The sequence below is a fragment of the Sceloporus undulatus genome, chromosome 6, assembly GCF_019175285.1.
Source record: "Sceloporus undulatus isolate JIND9_A2432 ecotype Alabama chromosome 6, SceUnd_v1.1, whole genome shotgun sequence".
Taxonomy (NCBI): Eukaryota; Metazoa; Chordata; class Lepidosauria; order Squamata; family Phrynosomatidae; genus Sceloporus; species Sceloporus undulatus.
In genome coordinates this window covers 3,308,825-3,333,177 of record NC_056527.1, presented here as the reverse complement: position 1 = coordinate 3,333,177, position 24,353 = coordinate 3,308,825, and the positions used below count along the sequence as shown (strand labels likewise).

At 40.9% G+C, this 24,353-nt stretch overlaps 1 protein-coding gene across 1 annotated transcript in view; it reads right to left on the bottom strand.

The window, feature by feature from the left end:
• Nucleotides 1–24,353, bottom strand: part of SETD2 (SET domain containing 2, histone lysine methyltransferase) — a 68,711-nt gene that overhangs the window by 31,774 nt on the left and 12,584 nt on the right. The window contains 10 exon segments of the mRNA XM_042473102.1: nt 1,604–1,732; nt 2,706–2,840; nt 4,123–4,249; nt 4,663–4,760; nt 5,595–5,672; nt 6,481–6,604; nt 7,919–8,047; nt 8,792–8,923; nt 10,193–14,652; nt 15,211–15,226. Coding sequence (XP_042329036.1) covers nt 1,604–1,732; nt 2,706–2,840; nt 4,123–4,249; nt 4,663–4,760; nt 5,595–5,672; nt 6,481–6,604; nt 7,919–8,047; nt 8,792–8,923; nt 10,193–14,652; nt 15,211–15,226 — 5,428 coding nt within the window.

The window sequence follows — 24,353 nt, the reverse complement described above, 5'->3', positions numbered from 1 at the left end:
AACAATGTAGGAGCCCTGCTGAATTAAACAAAAGGCTCATCTAGTCTATCATGCTGTGGCCAGTCTTTCATTTATTTATTTCATTAAAATATTTATATCCCACACTATATCTGCAGATATCGGGGGGGGACATATAATAAAATCAATTGGAGGCCATAAATAACAATAATTGTGGAAGACTATTAAATCATTTATCACTTAAAACCAGACAATTTAAAGCCAGGTAAACAATTTAATACTGGCCATAATGCATGTGCAAATTGGACACAACCAATTTGATTGTGGAGGCTTGCAGATGGTCACACGGTGCCCCATATTATTCAATGATACCAACATGCACGCTGACACATCAGCATGTCCATGTATGCCATTGAATAATATGGGACATGACAATCCATAGGTGGTCACATTCACAGATCACCAGCCCCCCAATATGAAGGGACCACTGTACTGAGGCCTCAAGCCATTTAGGGTTGTACAGTAAATGTTATCACCAGCACCTTAATTCAGACCAGAAGCCAGTGTTTGGGGCAGCAATGCAATGCCTTTACTACCGGTCCTAAATGGTTTTCTGTATGATTTTCCAGTCAGCAGCCTAGCTGCTGCATTGTACACTAGCTGCAGTTACTGAGTCATCTTCAAGGACAGCCCCACATAGTGTTCATTGCAGTAGTCTAACTGGAAAGTTACCAGTGCATGGATTGCTGTGGTTAAGTTATCCCTGTCCATGAAAGGTTGTAGTTGACAGATCAGCTGAAGGTGGCCCCAAGCACACACAGTCATGGAGTCCACCTGGGCTTCCAATCATAAAAATAGATCTAAGTGTACTCTCATGCTATGACACTGCTCCTTCAGGGAGAGTGGAATCCCACCCAGGGCAGGTAGCTCCAAGAATCCACAGAGCCTCTGCCTTATCAGGACTCGGCTACAGTTTACTGGCCCTCATTCGGTCTATTAATGCATCTAAGCAGTGTTCCAGCACCTGCCCATTCCCAGATGACTCAAGATGAAGGCAACTAGAGCTGAGTGTCACTACGCCAAATGATGACAATGAGTATCAGAGTAGGCAACTGACACCCACAGATGAGTGTCAGAATAGAAACAGAGTAGGCAAACTCAGTGTCAGAGTAGGCATCTAGATGCCTACAACAAGTTTATCAACAAGCCCTCAAAGCAATGGTTCTTTTCTATTCATCTTCCACAGTAACTGGGATAGACAGCTAGAGTGTTTTGGGCAGCAGAGACAATATAATGCAATTGTCACTAGTAGCCGTGGCCAAACTAATCCTCCAAAATCAGAACCTATTTCAAAGTGTTGCTTTTGATTTGGGTTACATGTGCTAACCACATTCCCATTAAATTATGAAAGCAAATGCTGGTTAAAGCTTAACAAAAAGTAAAGCGGAAGGGAGGTTTAAAGGCATGGGGAAGGACAAAGGTAGGCATCAGTGACCGTATATAAAGTTAGGAGCTTCCATTTCAAGAAGAAGAGGTCCTCTTCTTCTTGAAATGGAAGCTCCTAACTTTATATACGGTCACTGCTTTTCAAAGTTTGTACACATTGCCAGAGCCACATGGCAGTCTTCTCAAGGTAACCACTGACCTCTAGCTGGAGCTTCAGGTTGTTGGCTGTGTTCCCCCTGCCATCCCCAAGCTCTGCCATCCAAATCCAGAGAAGGGATAAGCCATGACATTCCAAGAAGGACTTCAGGCAGGCTTGAGAATGAGTATTCTTTAAAAAGAAAGAGAGCGTGTGTGAAAATGTGAAAAGTGACCAGGAGGCCATGCAACTGTTTCTCCAAGCACACTACAAACTATCAAAACCTATACAATACATTTTACTATTTTTTAAAAAAAAGCGCAGCACACTAAACTAAAATTCAGCTTCAAATAAAGCTACATATTACCATGATCAGGCAGCAACACCGGGTTTGTTGTTTTTAAAAAGCAATAAACAAGTCCTTGATTGATCAAGCTGTGAGTTATGACACAGAGGAACTGATACTGAAATCTCACTGCATAACTCTAGCTAAGTTCTTCTGCCAATCCTCTGTAAGAAGGAAGGAATACTGACCTGTCTCAATGAACTGTTTTGAAGATTCCCTCATAATACTAATAATAAAAAATAAAATTTTATTTATATTTCCCGCCTCTCCCTTTGGATCGAGGCGGGATTACAGCAGTAATACTGTACTATATAACAATTATCAGTAGGATAACTAGCCATAGTCCCAAGTGAAAAGGTGATGGCTACCAAGTTTTCAGACGAATAGTCTTCCAAAAGTGCTCAAAAATATATGGGAAGACTGGGTTGCTTCTGAAGATCTATGCCAGGAAATATGATTGGAGAAATGATTACTTCCCTTGAGAAAGAGCTTATTTTGAACTCTTCACAACTAAACATATCCCCTAATGTACAGATACAGTGGATTTCACTTCTCTGCTCATTTCTTGACAAGAGCAGGAGGCTGCACAAACACCTATTTTCGGTGCACTCCAGCAGCTATTTCAAAGTTGTTTACCATGCCCTCAGGTCTCCTGCTGGCTCTCTACCTCCACTAAGTTACACAGTGATGCAAATCTTCTACAAAAGCCTGATAACCTCACAGCCCCACAATCAAAATGAATTATCTAATTCACTTTACAGTTCATTTTCTAATTTGGATTTAACATCCAAACAGCCTGAAGGAAAGGGGTCACCTCACCTGGATGAGTTTGAGACAGGTAAGCTTTTGCTCCAGAGTCTCAATGCGTACCATCAGCCGGGACAAACTGAGAACTTGATTCTTATCTGAAAGCCCTTCTCCGTTCTCCAGGAGTGCCTCTAATTCTCCATCCACCTATCAAAACCAAAAGAAACTGTGCACAAGGTACAGCTATATCCATGCCAGACCCTTCCCCACCACAGCTTTAGGCCTGAAGGCTTTTTAGCAACAGGGACATGGATTAGGTCAGACACTGGATTTCCAGCACACTAAAGTCACCTGTGCCCCCCCCCCCAAACCAAACCAAATTTTCAAATACAAACAATTTAAAATGACTATAATAAAATATCAATTTAAATTATTCTGAACAAAACAGGATTATAGTAGAGCAAAACCAAAGAGTTTTATCTTATCTCTATATGCATATTCAAAGGGACATCACAAAGTGAAACTGAGAAATCAGTTTGATTGCTTGTGTTCTAATATTTTTAACCATTCAGAGTTGTTGGAGTATGTAAAGTTTTCTAGAGGCAGACAATACAAATTAACACAGATGCATGTAATTGGATTATCTCTGTGCCAAAAGAATATTTTAAAAGTGTACCCTTTTTTAACAGGACCTGACAAATTCTGACAAACTGATTCAGAATATTTGGCTAAGAGACGGAAAAGTTTCATTTGCAGGACATAGGTCTAGATGACCTTCTATAATTTCAGCAAAGGCCACTCATTTAATTCCAGTAATACCTGGATGGGAATTGAATTCAAACAAATCATTATCTTGACAAATATCAAGCCTAAGTTTTACATTACAACTGTTGCATGGTTACTACTCCATTGTGATCAGCTTTTTAATCCTACATCCATCATCGAGAGGTTCCCATCACACGGGCTACACCAGACATGTGATTATTTGCCACATGAGCGATCGAACTTCAACAGTGGCACAGAAAGTACTCACATGATGCAGAAGTTGAGATATTACTGATGTGACATGGGAGCTGGCCACAAGAGAACAGATACAAAGATTAAGGCAGTGAGAGATTTGGGATTTTGTCAGGTAACTGGGAAGAGCACTTGCAAATCAAAAGAAGGTGTTGGCAGAAAGAATCACCACCCACACAACAGTCAGGACATCATAGTTGTTGGCTAACTCTTCCTGTGAGATCTGCCGCATTTACTTTGTGCAGGATGGTATTGTAGTTCTGTTGGCCCCGATCCCTCTGAATGATAGTTAAACCCAAATCTGCCAGTCTGAGATATTTGTTTCATCTGAGAAGAACATCATCCACTAAAAGTTTACTTTTTGAAAAAGACCCAGGAAGAAACATGCAATACAGCCTATTTCCAAAGCACTCACCAGCCCAAAGATACACAGGTAAACCTAGCTGTACTAGGAAGTAAAAAGTTTCCTTACCGAATCTTTTTTACGCGACCTTTCTTTTTTCATTTTGCCTCCAGCCGCCCTAATGCTGACCCGGTTCTCCCCTCCAAGGTAGCCTCGGCAGTTCGCAGAGCCACAGAAACACTTCTGTGCTTCTTTGCTGTTTGAAACACAGATGTGACAAAAGGACAGGTAAGATTTCCAGGCAATTATTTCTGTAGAATTAAACAGATTTCATCTCACTGAGCATCTTATCTAATGATGCTCTTGCTTTTAAGATGTTACCTTCAAAGGCATATGTTTAAAAACAGCCTTTACCAGATTAATTGCAGAGCCAACCACATGCAGAAAGGTTTTAGAAGATTTCTGGATGAATCATGGCCTCAGACCTCAGTGAGCAAAGGGGTGGCAGTTTGGGGATGGAAATCCGATTTTTAAAATATATTTGCAAAGTTTAAATCACATATTAAATCAAGGACCTATACCTGACTTTGCTCCAAATCATTTTATTTGCTCTCATTCAAATGTGCTTACACTTACCAAATCAAGCAAAAAAGTAATAACAGCACTTACCCATATCTCTGGAACTGGTAGTCAAAAGTCAGCTCTGAGCCTGATGGTACTAGCTTTGTGGTGAAAAAGCCAACTCTCAGTTGTCCATTCACTGTCCACTAAAGAGATGTCCAAAATGTACAGTAAGATTAACAGGGGTATTTATAACTATTATGTCTTATTTTTAAAAACATATGTATTCTAGAAATGACTCCGCATTACTGGAGTACTTGGCATCTACCGATCATTTTCTATGCCAAGTGATCACAACTCAAGCAAATGAGCACTTTAAATCCAAGCCCGTTTTAATTACAAAGTTTGGAATTCATAGCGTTCCATTTATATAATCAGTGTATGAAGTAAACTAGAACAGATCTGCAGAACTGTTAGTCAAAGGTTAGCTTTATTTCTTTATTTATTTCAAAATAATGCTTCAAGCTAATGTTAGGAAAATATTATGAAATTCAACACACATGCATACTTCTTGCTTCACCCTTCCTGTCCCAGCTCCAACTGCCTTTAAATGTTCCTGTTAAAGCACAGATTGTTTCTTTCACATTCTGTAAATCCCCCCCCCCCCCCCCGCCTCATCTATTTCTTTCCACTTGAGGACCTGTTCTTCTTTGTACAGACTATGGCCTATCCTTCCTTATTTCATTCACTGACTTATTTCAAATTATTGTGCCTTTGGGCAACTCCCCAGTTAAGAATTTCAGTTCCTTATCTTCTGGCATGGTAGCGTTCCTTTTATCTCCAGACCCCGTCTGATGTTTTTACTCTGGCCAAACTAGCCTCTCACTTTCTTCATGGAAAGTGTGTTGTTTGCAAACATCTTAAGACAGATGGCTTTCTCCTTCAGCAACTAGGATATTTCACGTAGGAGAGTTGTCCTACACAAATCAAGCCACATTTAATTTAAAACCAGACTGCAACAGCATCTTCTTGTAACTTACCTTCTGAGTTTCACAGTTTGGTTCACAGCTGTGGTTCATGAAACGAGAGCAATTTCCTTTTTGGGTAGCATCTATTATCTGAAAGGAAAATGAAAATATTTATTCCCCTTCTAGGTCCAAACAATTAAAATTGTGGCAGGGTTTTAACTGGAATTTCACTTTCTTTTAATGAAGAAAAATGCACACACATAGTCTCTTTCTTACAGAAAACTGATCTAACAAGTTAACATTTGTTTGTGTCTCATTATCCAATGACTGGAAAAATTACAAGCTCCTCCAAAGAGGTTGTGTGACATCCTTTTAGAGTCACATTATTCTAATAGCAGTGAGATAAACCATAACCGTATTCATGCACAACTGGTGATCTTACAAGTATGGACATATAACACCGTTGAAAGATACACAGGTTTATGTATGTACCTGTATGGGCAGGTAAACCTATAAATATTTAAAATAAATATGTACTACTAAAAAATTTTTTGGCTAGTCTTGCTCCCTCTACTTTGGTGATTTCATTTCTGAACTTTATTCACTCCGGTCCATCATGAGGCCATCAAGCAGTTTGATACTCCTTTAATTGCCATGACTCTATCTTACAGAATCCTGGGATCTGTAGTTAGGTGAGGCGAGGCACCAGCGCTCTCTGACAGACTAAGCTCAAGATCTTCCCAAAGTACAAATCCCAGGAACAACTGCTTTAATTCTGCAGCGTACATACAGCCATATATGTATGTATATATGTCTGACTAAAAAATTGATGTACAGCGCTGTGTAAAATTACAGCGCTTTATAAATAAAGGTTAATAATAATAATAATAATAATAATAATAATAATAATAATAATATATATTACCACTCCCATTTTACAGAGAAACTGGGCACTTACCTCATCATTTTTCAAGGCCATAAAATAGTAGTGGATGTTCTTGCTTCGGGCATACTCCTTCACTCGGGTTTTGAACTCTTTGTGATCCAGTACTTCACCACAGTACTCCAGTACAAAGGTGTTACTAAACAGGCCCAAGAAAGAAAAAAAGATCTAAGACTTACTAGCAGCCCAGTTTTGACCTGTAACTCCCTAAGTGGTCCAGGCCTAGAACAGTTCAGTGAAGGCTTTCCCCTGTATGAATCCACCCCTTGCACTCTGAGATGTTACAGAAATGCTCCTGCTCAGAGCTTCATCTTTGTGTGCTTGAAGGGTCTCTACTCAGAGCAGGGCCTTCACAGTAGTTGCCCTAACAATATGAAATACTTTCCCATGACATGTGTGTTTATTCCCATCCTGAGTTGACTTCCAAGCCCTAGTCAAAACCTCTCTGCTGGACCTAGCCCAGCAGTGGACAACTTTAGCAAGCCTAAGCAGCCAGTTTTATGTCCCTCAGATTTTCAAGACTGAATCTGCACTGCAGAGATAATGCAGTTTTACACTGTTTCAACTGCCATGGCTCAGTGCTATGGAATCCTGGGATCTGTAGTTTGTTGTGGCTCCAGAGCCCTCTGACAGAGAAGGCAAAATATCTCACAAAACTAAAAATCCCACAGTTCCATAGTACTGAGCCATGGCAGTTAAAGCGGTGTCAAACTGCATTATGTCTGCAGCGGAGATGCAGCCCAGGTTAAGGATTTACACTGTTAACATTGTTTGCAATTGTTTTAGACTGTTTCAAAATCACTCTTACACTGAGCTCTTATGACATACTCGAAGATACAAATAATGTGATTATGCATTTTTTTGTAAATATATACATAAATATGCAATATGCAAATAATATTGAACGGGGGGCAGTCTAAGTTAAGTTCCCAAAGCCTTTGGGTTTTCTATGAGATCTCTCTTCCTGTCTGAGGCTGATGTTACATTGCAGAATTAATGCAGTTTGACACTGCTTTAAATGTCATGGCTCCTCCTATGGAATCCTGGAATTTGTAATTTTTTGTGGCACCACAGCGCCCTGACATTGAAGGCTAAATCCCAGAATTCCATAGCATTGAGCAATGGCAGTTGAAGCGGTGTCAAACTGCATTAATTCTGCAGTGCAGATGCAGCCAAAGAGGGGGTTCTCTGTGTGTGTGTAGAAACAGGGGCACCAGGCTTCTGAAGGCTTAAAAAGAGGTTGACCTTGTGCAAAGGCATGCTAATACAGCAGCATTTTCTCTCACTGGTTCACTGAATAGTTTTGACCTACATTTCATTTCTGACAAGTCCAACAAAAAGGAAGAGAAATAGTCTGGCCTAGAACCAAGACATTCCTACTGACTAGGAAGTGTTTTGTGCACAAGAGATGAAAACCCTTAAGTTGAAGCCCTTTCAATAAGCAAAGCCTTACGAGGGCAGGTCTTTTGCCGCTCTCAGCCCCCAGCCTTTCTTCTCTGTTAGGATGACTTCCACATCTGCATGCTGTTTCCTCTGAAACCGCCGATTGGAGCAGTACTCCCCATTGGGGCATCTTGAAGAACTAAGCACAAGGGAGAACAATAAAATAATTCAGGTATCATAAGCCACTGGTGACTGCCTTCGGAGTCCCTTTTGTACTGAGCATCCTAGAAAGACTAGATGCGATTCTCCGAAGAAGTACAACCAAACCTATAATGTTCAAAACACAACCACCTCAGTGAAGACTCAGATTTCATTCTCCAGTGTGCTTTATACTTTAGGATTAAATAAACATCTGGAGATCTTTCAGTAAATCGTTACAATGATTTCAGAACGTTCAAAAATGGGGTGGGGGTGGGGGGTGGTAACAACAACTATACAGTCAGCCCTCTTTATCCACGGATTCTTTATCCATGGATTCAAACATCTACATCTTGAAAATATTCCAAAAAAGGTATAAATTTCAAATCTCAAACCTTGATTTTGCCATTTTATGCAAAGGACACCATTTTACTATGCCACTGTATTTAATGTGACTTGAGCATCCATGGATTTTGGTACCCATGAGGGGGGGGGGGGGGAGAAATCCTGGAACCAAAAATGAGTTTTACATTCCCTCCCAAACAGCAACACAAGGGCACATTTCATCACCTCTGTAAGGGGCAATGAGCCACTTTGCCACCATTAGCAATATTATCTATACATGCTATTTTCAGTGACCAGCTAGTTTAATTCATTTGGCAGCAAAACTTCTTCTCTCTATGCTGCAGTTCAGGGTGTGGGCAGGAGACAATGGCAGCAGACCAAAAGGCAAAAGTATCCTTACCATTCTATCATGAGCAGACGATTTAGACAATCTTCTCCACATGCCACATCTCCTTGAGCTCTCTCATCTTTGGAAAGTGTAGGACACTCACACAGCATCCGTTTGATGTCACGGTGCGATTTATTCTTCTTTCTATGGACATTTCCACAGAATATGAATTGATGGTATCATGCCAACAACAACTGATTAATTTATTCAAAAGAAAAAGTACAACAGACATAGAAGTGTTCAGTCTGACATATGGAATGTAGTAAAGCTTGTGAGAAGACCAAATGTTTTGCTAATTCCTTGGAATTTCAATACATTCAATTTGCATCTATAATACACTGTACAGGTTGAGTCTCCCTGATCTGTATATCTGAAATCTGAAATATTCCAAAATTCAAATTTTTTCATGGGTGGCTGAGATAGTACACTTTGCTTTTGGTGGCTCAGTGTACACAAACATGGTATCATGCACAACATTATTTTAAAATATTGTATAAAATCACTTTTAGGCTATGTGATAAAAGTACAGTGGGCCCTTCCCTTGCGCGGGAGATCAGTTCCGGATCCCCTTGCATAAGAGGAATTTCGTGTATGCTCACGCCCCAGTGAAAAGAATAGGGGTGCATGCTCGTGACGCAGTACAGTGTGCAAGCCACGGACGCATGTGCCATACACTTTATTATCGCGCAGCTTCATCATAAGCTTGTAGCCGCATATAGTGCGCCCACATACAGCGTGGGTGCACTGTATATAGAAAACATGAATTAATTTCATGTTTAGACTTGAGTCCCATCTCCAAGAGAACCTATGGTATTAAGATGTTGCATACAAGTATTTCAAAATCCCAAAAAATCTGGAAATCCAAAACATCTCTGGTCCCAAGCATTTTGAATAAGGGAAACTCAACTTGTATTCAATTCTTCATTTTTTTCTTAGACTGAAAAAAAAAATCACTATTACAAGGGTGGGGGGTTAATAATAAAAAATAGTTTCCAACTCTTTAGTTCAAAACTTAAATATTAACAAGACTTAAATATTTCTGAATGCTGTATAAACTAAACAGCGGGTTACAAGGTTTGGATGTTAAACCTTTTGCAATTTTTTTGAGAAACTACACTTGCAAACTAAAACACTGAATTCTTACTAACCACTTCTGAATAGTATATGAGATAAGAAACTACTTATTAGTAAGCAGTGTGTTTGAAAAGACCAATGCCTCTTTGGGAATGGCTGCTCCTTCTAATCCTATCTGAGACCACCATAAGCAAGTCATACATATCAGTCCAAATGACAATGTTTCCTCTGCTCCCACACTAAATTGAACAAAGCAGACCTTTAGCACTGTATGTAAGACATGCTGTCCCCATGCTAACATGTAAATACTCTTTTTAAAAAGTAACTGAAGCCAATTACCTTTCTGTCAAATACACATTTTCTTCAATAAGGTCAAAGTAACAGGGCATTCTCCCTTGCTTGGCAAACTCTTTCCATCGCTGTGGGTCCCTGAAGTCCTCCATGAAACACAACGGACGGTCTCCTGAAGAATGCCCCGGAGGTATGACTGGCAACCGCTCACCCTCCATTTTGACCTTCTTCCTTTCCTGGGAGTCCCCATCGCTCTCCGACTCGCTCTCCAATTCTGTCCGCCTCTTCTTCAGCGGCCCCCTCTCTTTCATGTCATTTCTTTCCAAAGCCCTGCTCACCTGTTCTTTTCGCTCGCTTGCAGCCATCGGCTCCTTAGCGGAGTTACTGCTTATCTCATGGGCCTGCACTGAACCCTTCTCTCTGGGGTCACGCGGATGGTACTTCACTGACTGACTGGGCAAGTAGGACTGGCTTTCATCGACCCAACAGTCAACCTCTTCATACTCTTCATGATCTTCTGTAAGTGAATCTGGGACCTGCCCTTGAATCCGCTCATAATTCATCTCGCAGGGTCTGTTAGTCAATCTTGGGTCCCAGTAGCCATTGTCATGCCAGTAATTATGGGACCCAACATAGGGTCCTGAAACTGGTGGGTAAATGTAACCTGAATAATTGCCATAGCTACTATCAGGCTGCTGGTAAGTACTGCTGGGTTTCTCGGGTTGAGGGAAATCCCACTCCAAGCTGCCTTCCTCTGTTGAATGGAAGCCATCCTCTCTAGAGAAGTCTCCAGTGCCAGGGAGATTGCCAAAACAAGACCTCCCCTGCCTACTGTCTGGCTTGGAAACACTGGTCTGCAACCTGAACATATTGTCAGCCATTTCAAAGGTCCTGGAATGGTAATGCAGCTCCTGCTCTTGTGATTCACCAGTTGACCGTGGCAGAGACGCTGTTTCGCTTAATGCTAATCTTTCATCTGGATTTGGCTTGCTCAGAGAATCAGATGCTTGCTCTGACTGACTTGTACTGTCCACATCATCACTCTGAGGTTGGAAGGCACTGGGTTGAAGATCTTCCATCTCTATTCTGTTGAGCTCAGTAGATATTGCTAGAGTCCCCTCCACATCTCTACAAAGGAGACCCTTCCTCTCATTTTGCAGACCATTATTATCTTCCAAGTCATTTGGCATTTCGTCATAGAACAATTTGCTGGATTCTGGCCTAACATCTTCCCAGTGATCCAAGTAGCGTCTGTTACTTTGGCTGTTGCGCGAGGAACAAGGACTACTCTCCTCCGTTGTTATTGTAGAATTCTTTGGAATGACCACAACTGACTGAAGGCGATTCCTTGGAACGCTGCTGTCATCTGAATCAGAGTCCTCTGTTTCACTTTCATCACTACCCTGTTCACTCGTGCTTTCAGCCAGATCCAAATAGTCTTCATTGTGAATAGGAGTGAGTTCAGGATTACTGTGGCTACTGTCACACTTGGGTGCTTCGGGTACAGTTTCTGTTTCTTCTACAGCAATGACAATATCACAAGAAGGGGACATGGCATCTGAAAATTCAGATCCAACCAAGCAGTGATTGTCCTTTATCACGGAGACTTCAGGAGAGTGATCATTCAAACCAGACATAGTTCTTTCGTCAAGGGTAACAGAGTCTTCATCCTCATCAGGTTCTTCTTTCTCTGGGTCTTCCAGTGGTCTTTCTAAATAATAAGAATGTTCATTTTTAAAAGGCAATTTTGTTTTTTCAAAAACAGAATCAACATCTAGTTCAAGTGCTACTTCAGAACACTCCAAGAGTTCTTCCTTCTCCTCCTCCACAGTCACTTCCAACTGTGAGGAACCATTTTCATAAGTTTGCTGTTCCTGTGCAACACACTGATTGTCTAATTTCACTTCCACAAGGTATTCCTCTGTACAAGAATCTCTGACTGGGCTACTTTCTAATGAACTGAACTGTCTAAAACATTTTTCACCTTCATGAGTAGATCCTGATGAATTTTGATCTTCTACATCAGAAGATTTAAATGGTTCAATGTGCGGCTCTACGTTAATAGCATTAAAAGATCCTGGAGTAGCTTTGATATCTGAAGGCTCAGCTTCAATTTCAACTTCTGAATAATACAGAGTGGCATCATTTGAAAGGTAACTAGGTAGTGGATCTTTGGTTTTACTACAGTGATCTGTTTGATCATCCACTTTTGTTGTTGTTTCAAAATGATTTACATTCTCAGGACAGGAAGGTACACATTCATATTCAGGGGGAATTGAAACTTCTTCCTTTTCTTGAAACGAACAGTTGGATTCACTCAAAAGGATCAGGGAATCACCCAGAGCATGTTCTTTAGAAGGCGATACACTTTGGACCCCATTAGATGGTATCTTGTTGAAATTAGGACTTTTGACTTGCAATGGTGATTCAAATATATCTAAACTATCAGATCTATCTAGACTATTATCAGAAGACATTGTAGCCTCCATTTCAGAGTTACAGAAGAATGCAGTATTACTGGTCCTGCTTTCTGGAGATATATTGGTTTCTGTTGTCGTAGAACAAGTTCTTAACCCATCATGTTTTACCTTAACAAAAGATTCAACTTCCTTAATACTGTCATGGCTATCAATTCCTGCAAGTTCATTTGACTTAGAAATAGGAGAACCTTCTTTTGATTCTTCTAGCTTTTTAAAAGTAGGTGAATCACTAAACTGACTTAATGGAGAAACGGTCCTTTCTGTTTCTGGCTTCTGTCGAACAGCAGTTTTTGTTTCACAGCTTTGTATACAAGATGCCTCCAAGTCTATACAATTAGACTGCTCTCTGATTTCCTCAAATTCTGTACAACAGAAAGAACTTTTAAATTTATCTGGCTTTGGAACAGATGACTTAGAAGAGGTGGATCTGTGTCGGGAAGAATTCACACTGCTGTCTGCTTTAGAATAGGATGTTCCTCTTCGATGTTGCACCTCACTGACAGGAGAGCACCGTTTTAAAACATCAGTTTCTGAAGTCCTTCTTGTGTCTTTTTCTGATTTTGTGGGCTTTCCTTTTCTATCTGAGTCAGTATGAGAGGATTCTGTCCTGCTCTCCCGTTCAGACTTTGAATAAGAGGAAGAGGTTCTAGAGTCTCTGTAAGATGAGGAATGAGAGGATGTGCGCCGTGAGTCTGTAGACCTGGAGTATGTCCTCCGATACTCTTCTTCAGAATCAGAACTCTCTCTCATCCTGATATCTGCGTAAGAACGAGAATATCGGCTCTTCTCCCTGTATGGCGAGCTCCTGTGGTACCTTCGGTCAGAGTCATAGTAATGTGACCGTTCTGATCTGGAATAGGTCAAACTGGGTCTAGAACTTCTCTCTGATCTAGAATGAGAGCGAGATCTACTTCGCCTCCTCTCTCGGTCAGATCTGGAACGGGTGGAAGAGTACCTTGAGTCTCTCTCTCGAGAATAACTGGAATATTTTTCATCTCTGTCAGATCTAGACCGTGATGAAGATTTTACCTGCTCTTCTATTTTGTGAGGAGTAAAGCTCTTTCGTGAATCCTTTTCTTTCTCTGAGCTTGTGGATAATTTAATTTCATGGGATCTCTGACTAGAAGAGGTTCTTACAGAATCTTCATCAGATTCAGAACCTGGTACTGTGCCATCAGACAATGAGAACTTCCTCCTGGAACTCTGTTTTTTAGCACAGAGAGAAGCACTTTTTGACCCATCTGAAACTTCTTCTTCCCTCCCACTGTGGGAATGTCTTTTTGTCGAGGCTGGTTCTGCTTCATCGAAAACGACTTCAGCTAAATGCTCTTTGGAATCATCCAAGACAAAACTCTCTTGAGTGTTCAAGTCTGAAGTCTCCGGTGATGTTTTCACCGAAGGCTCTTTTGTCATTTGGACAATGTTTTCTAAGGGTGATGGTGACACAGGGGCAACTATTGTTGATACTGCAACAGGAACTTGTGGCAAAACTGCTGGGGTTAGTACTAATGTTGGTGCTAACAGAATTTGGGGAGGGGGAGGAGGGGGAGGAGGGGGAGGAGGTGATGATGGCAATTCCACAATTTCTGGTGTAGCTGCTGGTGCTTGAAGTGCTGGTGGAGGCGGTGGAGGCACCACAGCAGCCAGGGGAGGCTTTGTGGTAACATTGAGCAAATGTTTCTTAAAATGGATCTTGCCCAATTCCACCTTAGGCTTCGGCGGTGAGAATTCTTCCACCGCACCAGATGAGTCCCCAAGGTCTATTTTGATTTTAGAGGCAATGTCAGTTTGAGGGGCTGTTGCTGGGGAACTTGGTGTCTCGTTTTGCTTATCGTTCCCAAGGACTGTCAGAAATCTGTTTGGCAAGGTTTTCTTGGTGAGGCTGAAGCTGAAGGAAACCTTCTGTCTGCCTTGTTCCTCCAGGTTAACTTTTGTCCGGGTGCCTTTAGGCAAGAAGCGGCTAGAAGCAATTCCCTTGAACACTGGCCCTTTGACAAAACCAGGTTTCTGTATGTTTTCAGCCTTGCCCTACAATAAAAGAGAAATAGGTAGGTGAAATCGGGTTTTTCAAATAAGATACTTCGCATCAAACAACAAAAGTGAAAAGAACCCAGGAGAAAATGTCCCCCCAAAATACGACTTAACATCAGCAGCTTGAGCAGAGTCGCTGAGCAAGCCCAACCTAGAAACCTTTATATACATTTCAGGAAACATGAGCTAACACACTTGGGCCAACTGGTGTTACAAAGCTGCTTTGTGACCTCACTGATACTAGAGCAGTTGGTTCTCGGGCCACAGAGGAGTGGCAATGCCCCTCCGTCTGCACAGATTCTTTCTCTACAAATTCAACCATCCACACTGTGGGATTCTGGGCTGAGAGCACCAGGGCAGGCCACTGTGTGAACATTAGATTAATTCTCAAGCAATCCTCTTGAAAAGCCCCTAGGGATTTGAATTATCTGTCTCGCCCCACCGTCAATAAGCTGCACGTGAAAGGAGACAAATTTTGCAGAATTCAATTAAGTCCTTTATAATGACTTCCTAAAAATAGGTGCAGGAAGAGAAAGAAGTTCAAATTACACTCACCTCATTTTCTTCTTCTCTGTTATTATCCATGAAGAACGTATGGAAAAAAGAGAAAGAAACAGAGAAACTATGAAAACTTAGAAGGAAACTCAGGATGTTTGCTGTTCAGGAAAAAATCTTCCCTTCTGTTGAACAGTAACTTCAGATAAAGTCTGACTGCAGTAAACTGGAAGGCTTACAAATAGAAACATGACTGTTAGATCTTAAAAGTCCCTATTTGTGTTTAGGCAACATAGGGATTCTCTAACATCTCATTCCAGGGTCTAACATCCTGTTAACACAAAACGAAAGATTAAGCTGTTCTTTCCGAGAAGAATATTAAAGTCCCAGCAGCCGAGTGCTTCCTTCTGCCTCAAAATATGTTTCTTAACAGGTCTTAATCCTTCCTGAGTTACAATGCTACATGCTTTTGGAACCAGGAATCGAAGCACAGGATGACATATGCTAGCCACCTCCAAGGAGGAAGAGGTATTTGGTTTTGGAGATAAACCATTTTCCAGAGTTCTCACATTCAACATACATTTATAGGGTAAACCTTGTTAAAGCAAATTAGCGCATGACGTTCAGTACTGTTTTCCTTTAGTGTCCCATCCCACAACTCTAGTTCATTTTGAATAATTCAGCTTCTACTTTTACTAATAGTCTGAGCTGTAAAAGTTAGATCTTCTACAAGCATGAAATTCTGATAAATTAAACATAAGAGCATACAAAGAACATGAAAAATATTTGCTGTTACTTATTTACTGGCTAAAAGAATGGGTTTCCCAAACTGTTGGGAAACTCAGTCAGAAAGAATGAAACCATCGTAAGAAATAGCAAAAAAGTAATCTTACACAACTTTTGCCAAATAACTGCCATCATGCACAAAAAATAGCCACTTTTAAATCTAAAATGTTTGTTGTGTACGATTGCTGGTTTTTATGTGTAAAAAAACACATGGCTGTCCTAGAACAACCTACAATTCCCACACAAAAAGTCACTGCATTTCCGCCTATAACACTTTCCTCAGACGCTTCAGGATGTGGGAATACTGTGCAAGATTTGCACAGATATATTCGCTTTTCTACAGTGGACAGAAAAAGTGTGGAAATTATTCATCCTCGCTTTCAAGGACAAAATAGTCAAATATTAACATCCTGAAGCGCTAACATCCAGATTTGGGAAAAATGCAGCGAAAGCCATTGGCTTGACTCCAAATCCATATTTTGCCCAGCCCTGATTTAAATTCTGGCATGTTATAATGTGCATGGGATTTCCCTCTCTACGTCTTTAAAAACCATGAAATATATTTATAAATACCCATACATTTGTAATATTATTTTCCATTCACCTCCCCAACTACAATTGCTATGAATGTCTTTTTTCCATTTCATGCATTCTATTTCAAGACACAACCCTACAGCTTCTAGCACAGTCATGGCGAACTTATGGCATGCATGCCAGAGGTAGCGCTCAGAGCCCGCTCTGTGGACACATGTGCCGTTGCCCCAGCTCAAAGTTTGCCAGAGTTTGTTACTAGAAAGCCAGAGGGACATGGCTTTCCCACATAAGTGGGTTCTGGGTTGCAGTTTGGGCACTCGGCTTCTAAAAGGTTCACCATCACTGTTTTAGCGTCTACAAGGAAATGAAAAAACACTGAGACATCATAAAAAAACCTAATACTCAGAACGTGCTTCAGACAACCTCCATTTGAATGAAACTATCTGTGCTGCCTGAGAACATCTTCATGTCACACAAATTATGCTGCCTTGCCCAGTCATCTCGGTGAATTTGGAAATATTGGCCGACTGAACTGCAGACGTTACAGAGAAGTTATGACGGAATGGGAAAATAGTTTATCCACAGAAACGGCAAGGCGAGGCAAAATGTATTCTTCAAATGTTGTGAGCTAATTGAAGTCATCTTTTTCTGAAGAAATTTAAATTAAATATTTCATTACGGACAAGAACATCAGAATGGGTATAACTGAATAATGAGGCAAAATTTATTTCCAAACAACATTCCAGAAGATGCTGGTGCCAAAAACAAAATGCTGTGCAAAATATTTGCTTTGCTATGGTGGCTTTACAAGGCTCCACATCAAGTCACTCAGTAAAAAAGGCCAGTGCCATGAAGCTAGGAAAGGAGTATTTTTTTCCTGGCTTAACAAATGAAATAGAAGATATTATGCAAAAAAACAGCACTGCACTACAGTTTAGGGGATCTTTCACTTCTGCCACTTGAAATAACTGGTATGAATGCAACTTCATGCTCTTGTATGCCTTTTCTGACCACACATTATTTACTTACTCAGAACTTTTAAGTAAACCATGAAGACACTGAAATAATTCAAGACTTTCCATAATGTAGCTCAGTCATTATAAAGAATGGAGACTGCAGCCAAGAAATAAAAAAACTAGGACTTGGAAGGGCAGATATGAAGGAACTTGTTAAGTATAAAAATATGTCATTGAGTATCAAAGTTAGGATTCTCCATGCCATCATATTTTCAATTTCTACATACTACGGCAGTGAAAGCTGGACAGTGAAGAAAGCTGATAGGAAGAAAATCAACCTACTGTATTTGAAATGTTGTGCTGGAGAAGACTTCTACAGATAACGTGGACTCCTAAAAAAGTCAAAGAAATGGGTCCTAGAGCAAATCAAGCCTAAACTCTCTGGAAGCCATGATGACTAAACAATGGCTGTCATACTTTGGAGACACCACAAGAAGGCAGGATTCACTAGAAAAGACAATGTTTGATAAGGTAGGAAGTACAGTGGACCCTTGTTATACGCTGGGGTTTGGTTCCAAGATCCCCCGTGGATAACAAAATCCGTGGATCCGCTCAAGTCCTATTAAATATAATGACATAGCAAAATGGTGTCCCTTATAAAAAAATGGGAAATCAAGGTTTGATATTTGAAATTTATACTCTTTTTGAACATTTTCAAACCGCGGATGCTTGAATCCGTGTATAAAAAATCTGTATATAAGGAGGGCCGACTGTAATAGGAAAAGAAGAAGGCCACATTATATAAATGGACAGACTGAACGAAGAAAGCCACAGCCCTGAGCCTGCCAAGACCTGAGCAGAAATGACAAGGGTGACTTGAAGGTCTCTCATTCATAGGGTTGCCATAAGTCTAAATCGACAATAGCACTTAACAACAATGCCTTTTCTCACTGGGACTTATCCTGTGGCAAGGTCCCAGTCAGTCATTCCACAAAGCCAGTAGTCCAGATATCAAAAGCCAAAAAGGGATGAGACAAGAAGTTATTAAACCCAGCCAGTCTAGGTGTCAAGAACGCCAGGAACAGCAAAGAACAGTCAAAGATTCTGAACCGTTATGAACAACAGAGATTCCCTGCAGTTGCTGGGAGATTTATAGGCATTTGCGCCAGGTGCTTGATTAATCAGCACCTTCCATTTACCTGACAGTTCTGTTTTTCTTTGTCCCTTTGTTCAGACATAAAATGGCAAAGGTATCTCTTCAATGTCTCTGGGAACCTCTCAGCTGCTTCAACCACCAGTTTCTCAGATTCGAGGAAGGAGCTGTTTGGAATAAGGAACTTCTTACATTCCAAATTCTCTGCATTGGATTCCAGAGAGTAAAACTGGGACACCTTGCTCATTTCTTGGGTCCTTCTTGAGAGGTTTCCTCACTGTTCAAGATTAACAAAGTAGGGATGACATGGTGACAGGACACTAGTGGCCCCTCCACATTTACTGGGGTTACGGGTGAAGGACCCCTGTGAATGTGGAAAAACCACAAATAGAAAAAAAATACTATTCTTTTTACCTAAAAGAACACCTCTCTAGGAATGTCCAGGTCCTCCAGTGCAACATCTGTCAGAAAGTGATCACAGAATCATGCTGGAGGACCTACAAATGCCCAAAGAAGTGTCTTCTCTAGTAATCTCTAGGACTTTCAGCACAACTTTATGGTCAACTTCTGGCAGAGTAGTGCTGGAGGACTTAGAGATTCCTAGAGGGAACATATTAATCAAACCTGCAAATAATCAAATCCACAAAAATCAAACCTGCAAATGTGGAGGGCCAAGTGTACATAGCTAAGTTTGTGTATGCAATTGTCACTGATGGTTATTTTGTTGAAGACATTTTTAATTTCTATCTTTCCTTTCTCCTGAATAGGAACCAAAGGAGCTCTACAGCACTCATCCTTCCACTGGTCAGTGTCATAGGATTTTCTGCCTAATTTAGCATGTCAGAGCACACTTCTCTATACATATTCTGCCAGAACTACAAACAACTGGATCAGTGGAAGATCAGTATTTTTCTACTATACATGTTGTATCAGCCCCCTTGATAACTATTTGTAACACTAGATCATCAAGCCAGAAAGTAAGACAGAAACAGTGACTATGTTGATTAAATAGCTGATCCATGTTTAATGTACGCCCGTCTCTAAGGAGTGCCACTTTTCCTCCAGAAAATATAAAGAATTGTTACAGAAGAAAGGAAGTACTATGAGTTATGAACAATGAAGTTAGGTTAACAAATTTGGTGGGGAAGTTGGATTCAGGGGCAGAGTAACTAGCTCTTCACTAAATTCTTAGAAATGCTTAGCTACTGACAAAGACTGCAGCCACACTGCAGAAATAATCTGGTTTGACACCACTTTAACTGCCATGGTTCCATGCTATGGAATACTGGGAATGGTAGTTTGTTGGGGCATCATTCCCAGAATTCCACAGCATGGAGCCATAGCAGTTAAAGTTATGTCACTGAATTATTTCTACAGTGCAGATGCAGCCAAATAAGCTAATTCCAAAATGCTGAAGTACCTGATACGAGATAAACCACTTGGAGAGTTAAATGTCTTGGAGTTGCTGATTTCGGTCATTCAAATGGAGGTTTTAACATACCAATATCCACTGACTTTTCAGAGGGGTGGCAGAAAATCCTTATCTTCCTGCCTACTTCAAACTACTTACTAAGTTCCTTTTAAGATCAGATGTTACTGGGAAGTTATGCCACATTAGACAATATCATGGATTCTCTACTAGGATGGAGAGTATCCTTTTCCATATTATTAAGGTGGTCCAAGAGCTGCTCAACATCATAAATGAAAGATTACTCAAAGTTTCAAGCAATAAAGTCCTAGCATAATTAAATTCAGTTTTTAAATTATCACTGCTGTCACTCAGCTGCTGATAGATGTAGCTATTAGTCAATGGTGGAGAGTTTTAAAAGAAGTCAAAATGACTTTCAAGTTTTAACAAGTTTGGATAATTACTTGCTAATGTGCCCAGAGATAAAATTATTGTTAGTTTTCAGGATTAAGTGAAATAAATGACATACTAATTTACTTCAAGCAATTGTTCAGCTGGCAATGTAGCACCACTATCTCAAAGAAAGCCCTTGTGTTTTTGTCAAGATTAAAACTCTCTCCACTTAGCCCAGAGAACCAGGAATTACGGCGCAAGAAGCAGAAAAACTGTATCTGTTACAGAGGAGATAACTGTTTAGGTAACTTAGTAGAGTTGGCGCTCTGCATCCACAGATTCTTTATCCACAGCTTCAAAATACTTTAAAAAATATGAATTCCAAAAAGCAAACCTTGATTTTGTCATTTTATATCAAGTTCATCATTTTCCGATACTGTTTTATATAATGGGGCTTGAGTATCCAGATTCTGGATGCATCTATGGCGGGGTCCTGGAATCAAACCCCAGTGGATATCAAGGGCCCACTGTAGTGTGCACAAGTTGTTGATGTTAACAAATAATCATGGGGATAAGCCTTGACAAAGCTCTGAAAAGCCATGCTGAAGTGGTTTTGCATACAGTGGGCCCTTGCCTTATGCAGGGGATCCATTCCGGACCCCCCCACGTAAGGTGAATTCCGCCTATGTTCGTGCGCGGCGGCATGGGAGAGTGCTGGATGATGCCCCTTGTGGCCCACGCGCTCCCTGTGACTTGAGCGCGTACGCTTAAGTCTGCATAAAGTGCGCCCGTGTATAACGCGGGCACACCATACTATATTTTGTACCATCCTAGGTTTGCAAGGATGTCTGAAACAAACATCAGGATCAAAACGCCTTTCATATCATTTTATCCTTTGCCACAACAGTTCATCTGTCAACTCTTTACACCCTTCATTCAGTCCCTGTCAACATATGGGCCAGATGGGCCAAAAGGAGAGGCCAGAGGCCGCTCTGGGACCACAGGGACTGGACACTATGGTCCCAAAGCTGGTCACTGCTGTGGTCTTTTTGCTGCTCTGCTTCGGGTCACCATAGGCAGCCTCAGAGCAATTTGCAGGCAGTTTGGGGGCATGCATTGTTTGAATGCCATGCCCCCAAAAGGCACTTTATTTGGCTCATGTGTTTCAGGCCACTGTTTCAAAGCCCACATTTATGAAACAAAGAAGGTACTGAAAGGACGTTACAGAGAGAAATTTGAAATTCTGAAGACAGTGCAAGGCAGCTTTCAACAGATCAGCTTACCAACCATGCTTGTGTGTGATGAATGTGAGGTGTAATCCAGAGTGGAAGCAGAGTGTGAATATGACATGATAAGGTGGCATTATCAGTGGAAACCAAAAACTCTCACATTATTGCTTTAAAAGAAGCAAAAGATAGAGATGAGGTACTCAGGCAGATGGAGCTTTGAAGAAAAAAAAAATCATCTGGTGGTGGTAAAAGAGAGGAAAAGTATCAGGGCTAATACGATACAGGTATGTTAAGCTGTTCTTAGCATATCTTGAGTGTCTGCATACCATGAAAGCTTACCCATACATTATACATACATCTGGGAGGGGTCTATGGCCCCAAGCACAAGAGAGAAAGAACCCTTAAAGGCTCAGGGATCCAGGAGACACAGCAGAGCTGTGATGTAAACAGCCACACAATAAAGTGAAGAAACTCCCACCTATAGTCAAAAACAGAAGACAGACAGTGTGATATAGTGGTTTGAGCACTGGATTATGACTATGGAGACCAGGTTTCAGATCTCCACTGACCCAGGAAAACTCAAGGTGGCCTTGGGCAAGACACACTCTCTCAGACTGAGAGGAAGGTAAAAGCACCCCCCCCCCCCCCCGAAGAAATCTTGCCAAGAAAACCCAGTGATAGGTTTCCCCCAGGATAGCCAAAAGTTGGAAACAACCTGAAGGCACACAACTCTATGGCAAGTTCCAGTCACCTCAATTGAAATCGAGCACCTCCCTTTCTCCTTCCCAAAATCATTTACATAAGCCTTTCATTCACACAGCCACACCAGCAATGTTCAATCACTTCTTTTATTCTATCACTGCGTACTTTTGGGGAAGAAATGCTTCCGTTTCATGGGAGAAATACTTCTACTCCATGCTGCTTTAAAGATTATGTTAACGGCTGTTCCAACAGCTTGGCTGAAATCAAGGAAACTAGCCTTCTAGTCAGCCACTACTTGGCAGCAGTTATGGCTTTAACTGAATAAAAGGTTTGTTTAAACAGCACTGTAAGTTAAGAATGACTGCTTTTTCATTATTGTAACTACCTGATGTCAAACAGTTGCAACAATATTTTGGTCAAAAGCAAACATAAATCCAGGCTTCCAAAAGTCCTCACTAAGAGACATTTTCTTTGTCAACTTAGCTACAAGATGTTTTGTGTATACAATTTTTAAAGAAATAAACAAGGAAACCTCTCTGGTGTGGCAGTTGGGAAATGATGGATAGCTTGGTTGTGCTCCGTTGTGCAATCCAATCAGTTAGACAAGGAGAGGCAGTTTCCTTTGCACATATATTTGCTATACTTGCGAATCACAACAATGTGAACATAAAACTGCCGTCTGCATAGTCGTTCATCCCTGTTCTGTCTACTATGAGTAGCAGAAGCATAAAAGTCTTCCACAGCCCTGTAGCCCCTTTACGTGGAAAGTGAACTTCGGGCTTTTTCACGAAAAGCAAGCACTCTACCAATGAGCCAAGGTTCCTTCTGAAGTCATTCTTGTAACAGAGAGATCCATGTGTGCCACCAACTTTCACCTTAGGAAGACTATTAGAGGAATTCACCAGACATTGTCACCTCTGGATGGAATATTTATGATGGTTTTTAAGTATTCCTATTGCATCTCCTTTCATTGTACATCATCTCACCTTTGGAATCATGCAATGCAGCCTATGAAAACAATAAGGTGTTTCCAGCTGTTCTGTCTCTTAGATAAATGAACCAGGACTAGAAACAGCACCTCCATACCACTTGCCATAAGGAAGGAGAAGAAGACAGGAAGAGAAGGTGGTGGAAGATGAAGGACTGGAAGCCAACACTTCAGGCATATCATGACCTAGAATTAAAACATGGGATAAGAACAACTGGACAATCCTTAGTGATGAAAATGTTGATCCTTAGTGGCACAAGCTGCAAGAATCTGCTTGTGTTTTAATATCTGGTGGGGAGGCCCTTCTCTCTGTCTGCTGGGAAGACAGGAGAGGACCTTCTCAGTGGCTGCCCCAGGCTCTGGAACTCCCCAGAAGGTTAGACTGGCACCCTCCCTATTCTTCTTCTGTAAACAGGTGAAGACCTCTCTCTTTCTCTTTCACAGGCCTTTGAGCAATGAGGCCTGTCCCACCTAAGCAAAGTGCTGGATTTTCTACTTCAGTGGTTTATGTTTTTAACTGGGTTTATATATTTTAATCACTTTTTAACTTTTGTATTTTGTGAATGTAATTCTTTTTTTATTTCTACTCTGTTGCAAGCCACCTTGAGCCCCAAGCTGGGAAAAAGGCAAGACATTATAATATGTAGTAATTAATATAATATAAGAATAATCAACTATAATCCTAAAAATTGCCCTGGGAGAGAGTGAAAAGGCTGGCCCATCTCCATCAGGGCTAGCTTCAAGAAGAAGAGTGTATTTTTATTTTTATGTATTTTATATTTATGTATTTTTATTGCTGTAACCCACCTGGATTCCTTGTGATTGGGCAGGCTATAAATAAATCATTTATTATTATTAAAGAAAGCTACCTGTGAGATACTCCCAGCCATGAGGGCCCCATGGATATAACTATGGGCCTCACAAGCCATGGGACTTTCCCACAATTCTCACTCAGCAGATCCCAATCCATCCTTTATTAAGTAGGAGATGTGTGGGCTCAAATCTTTTTCTTGCCTAGTCTTCCTCTGGCTGTGATAAGATCAAATGGATCACC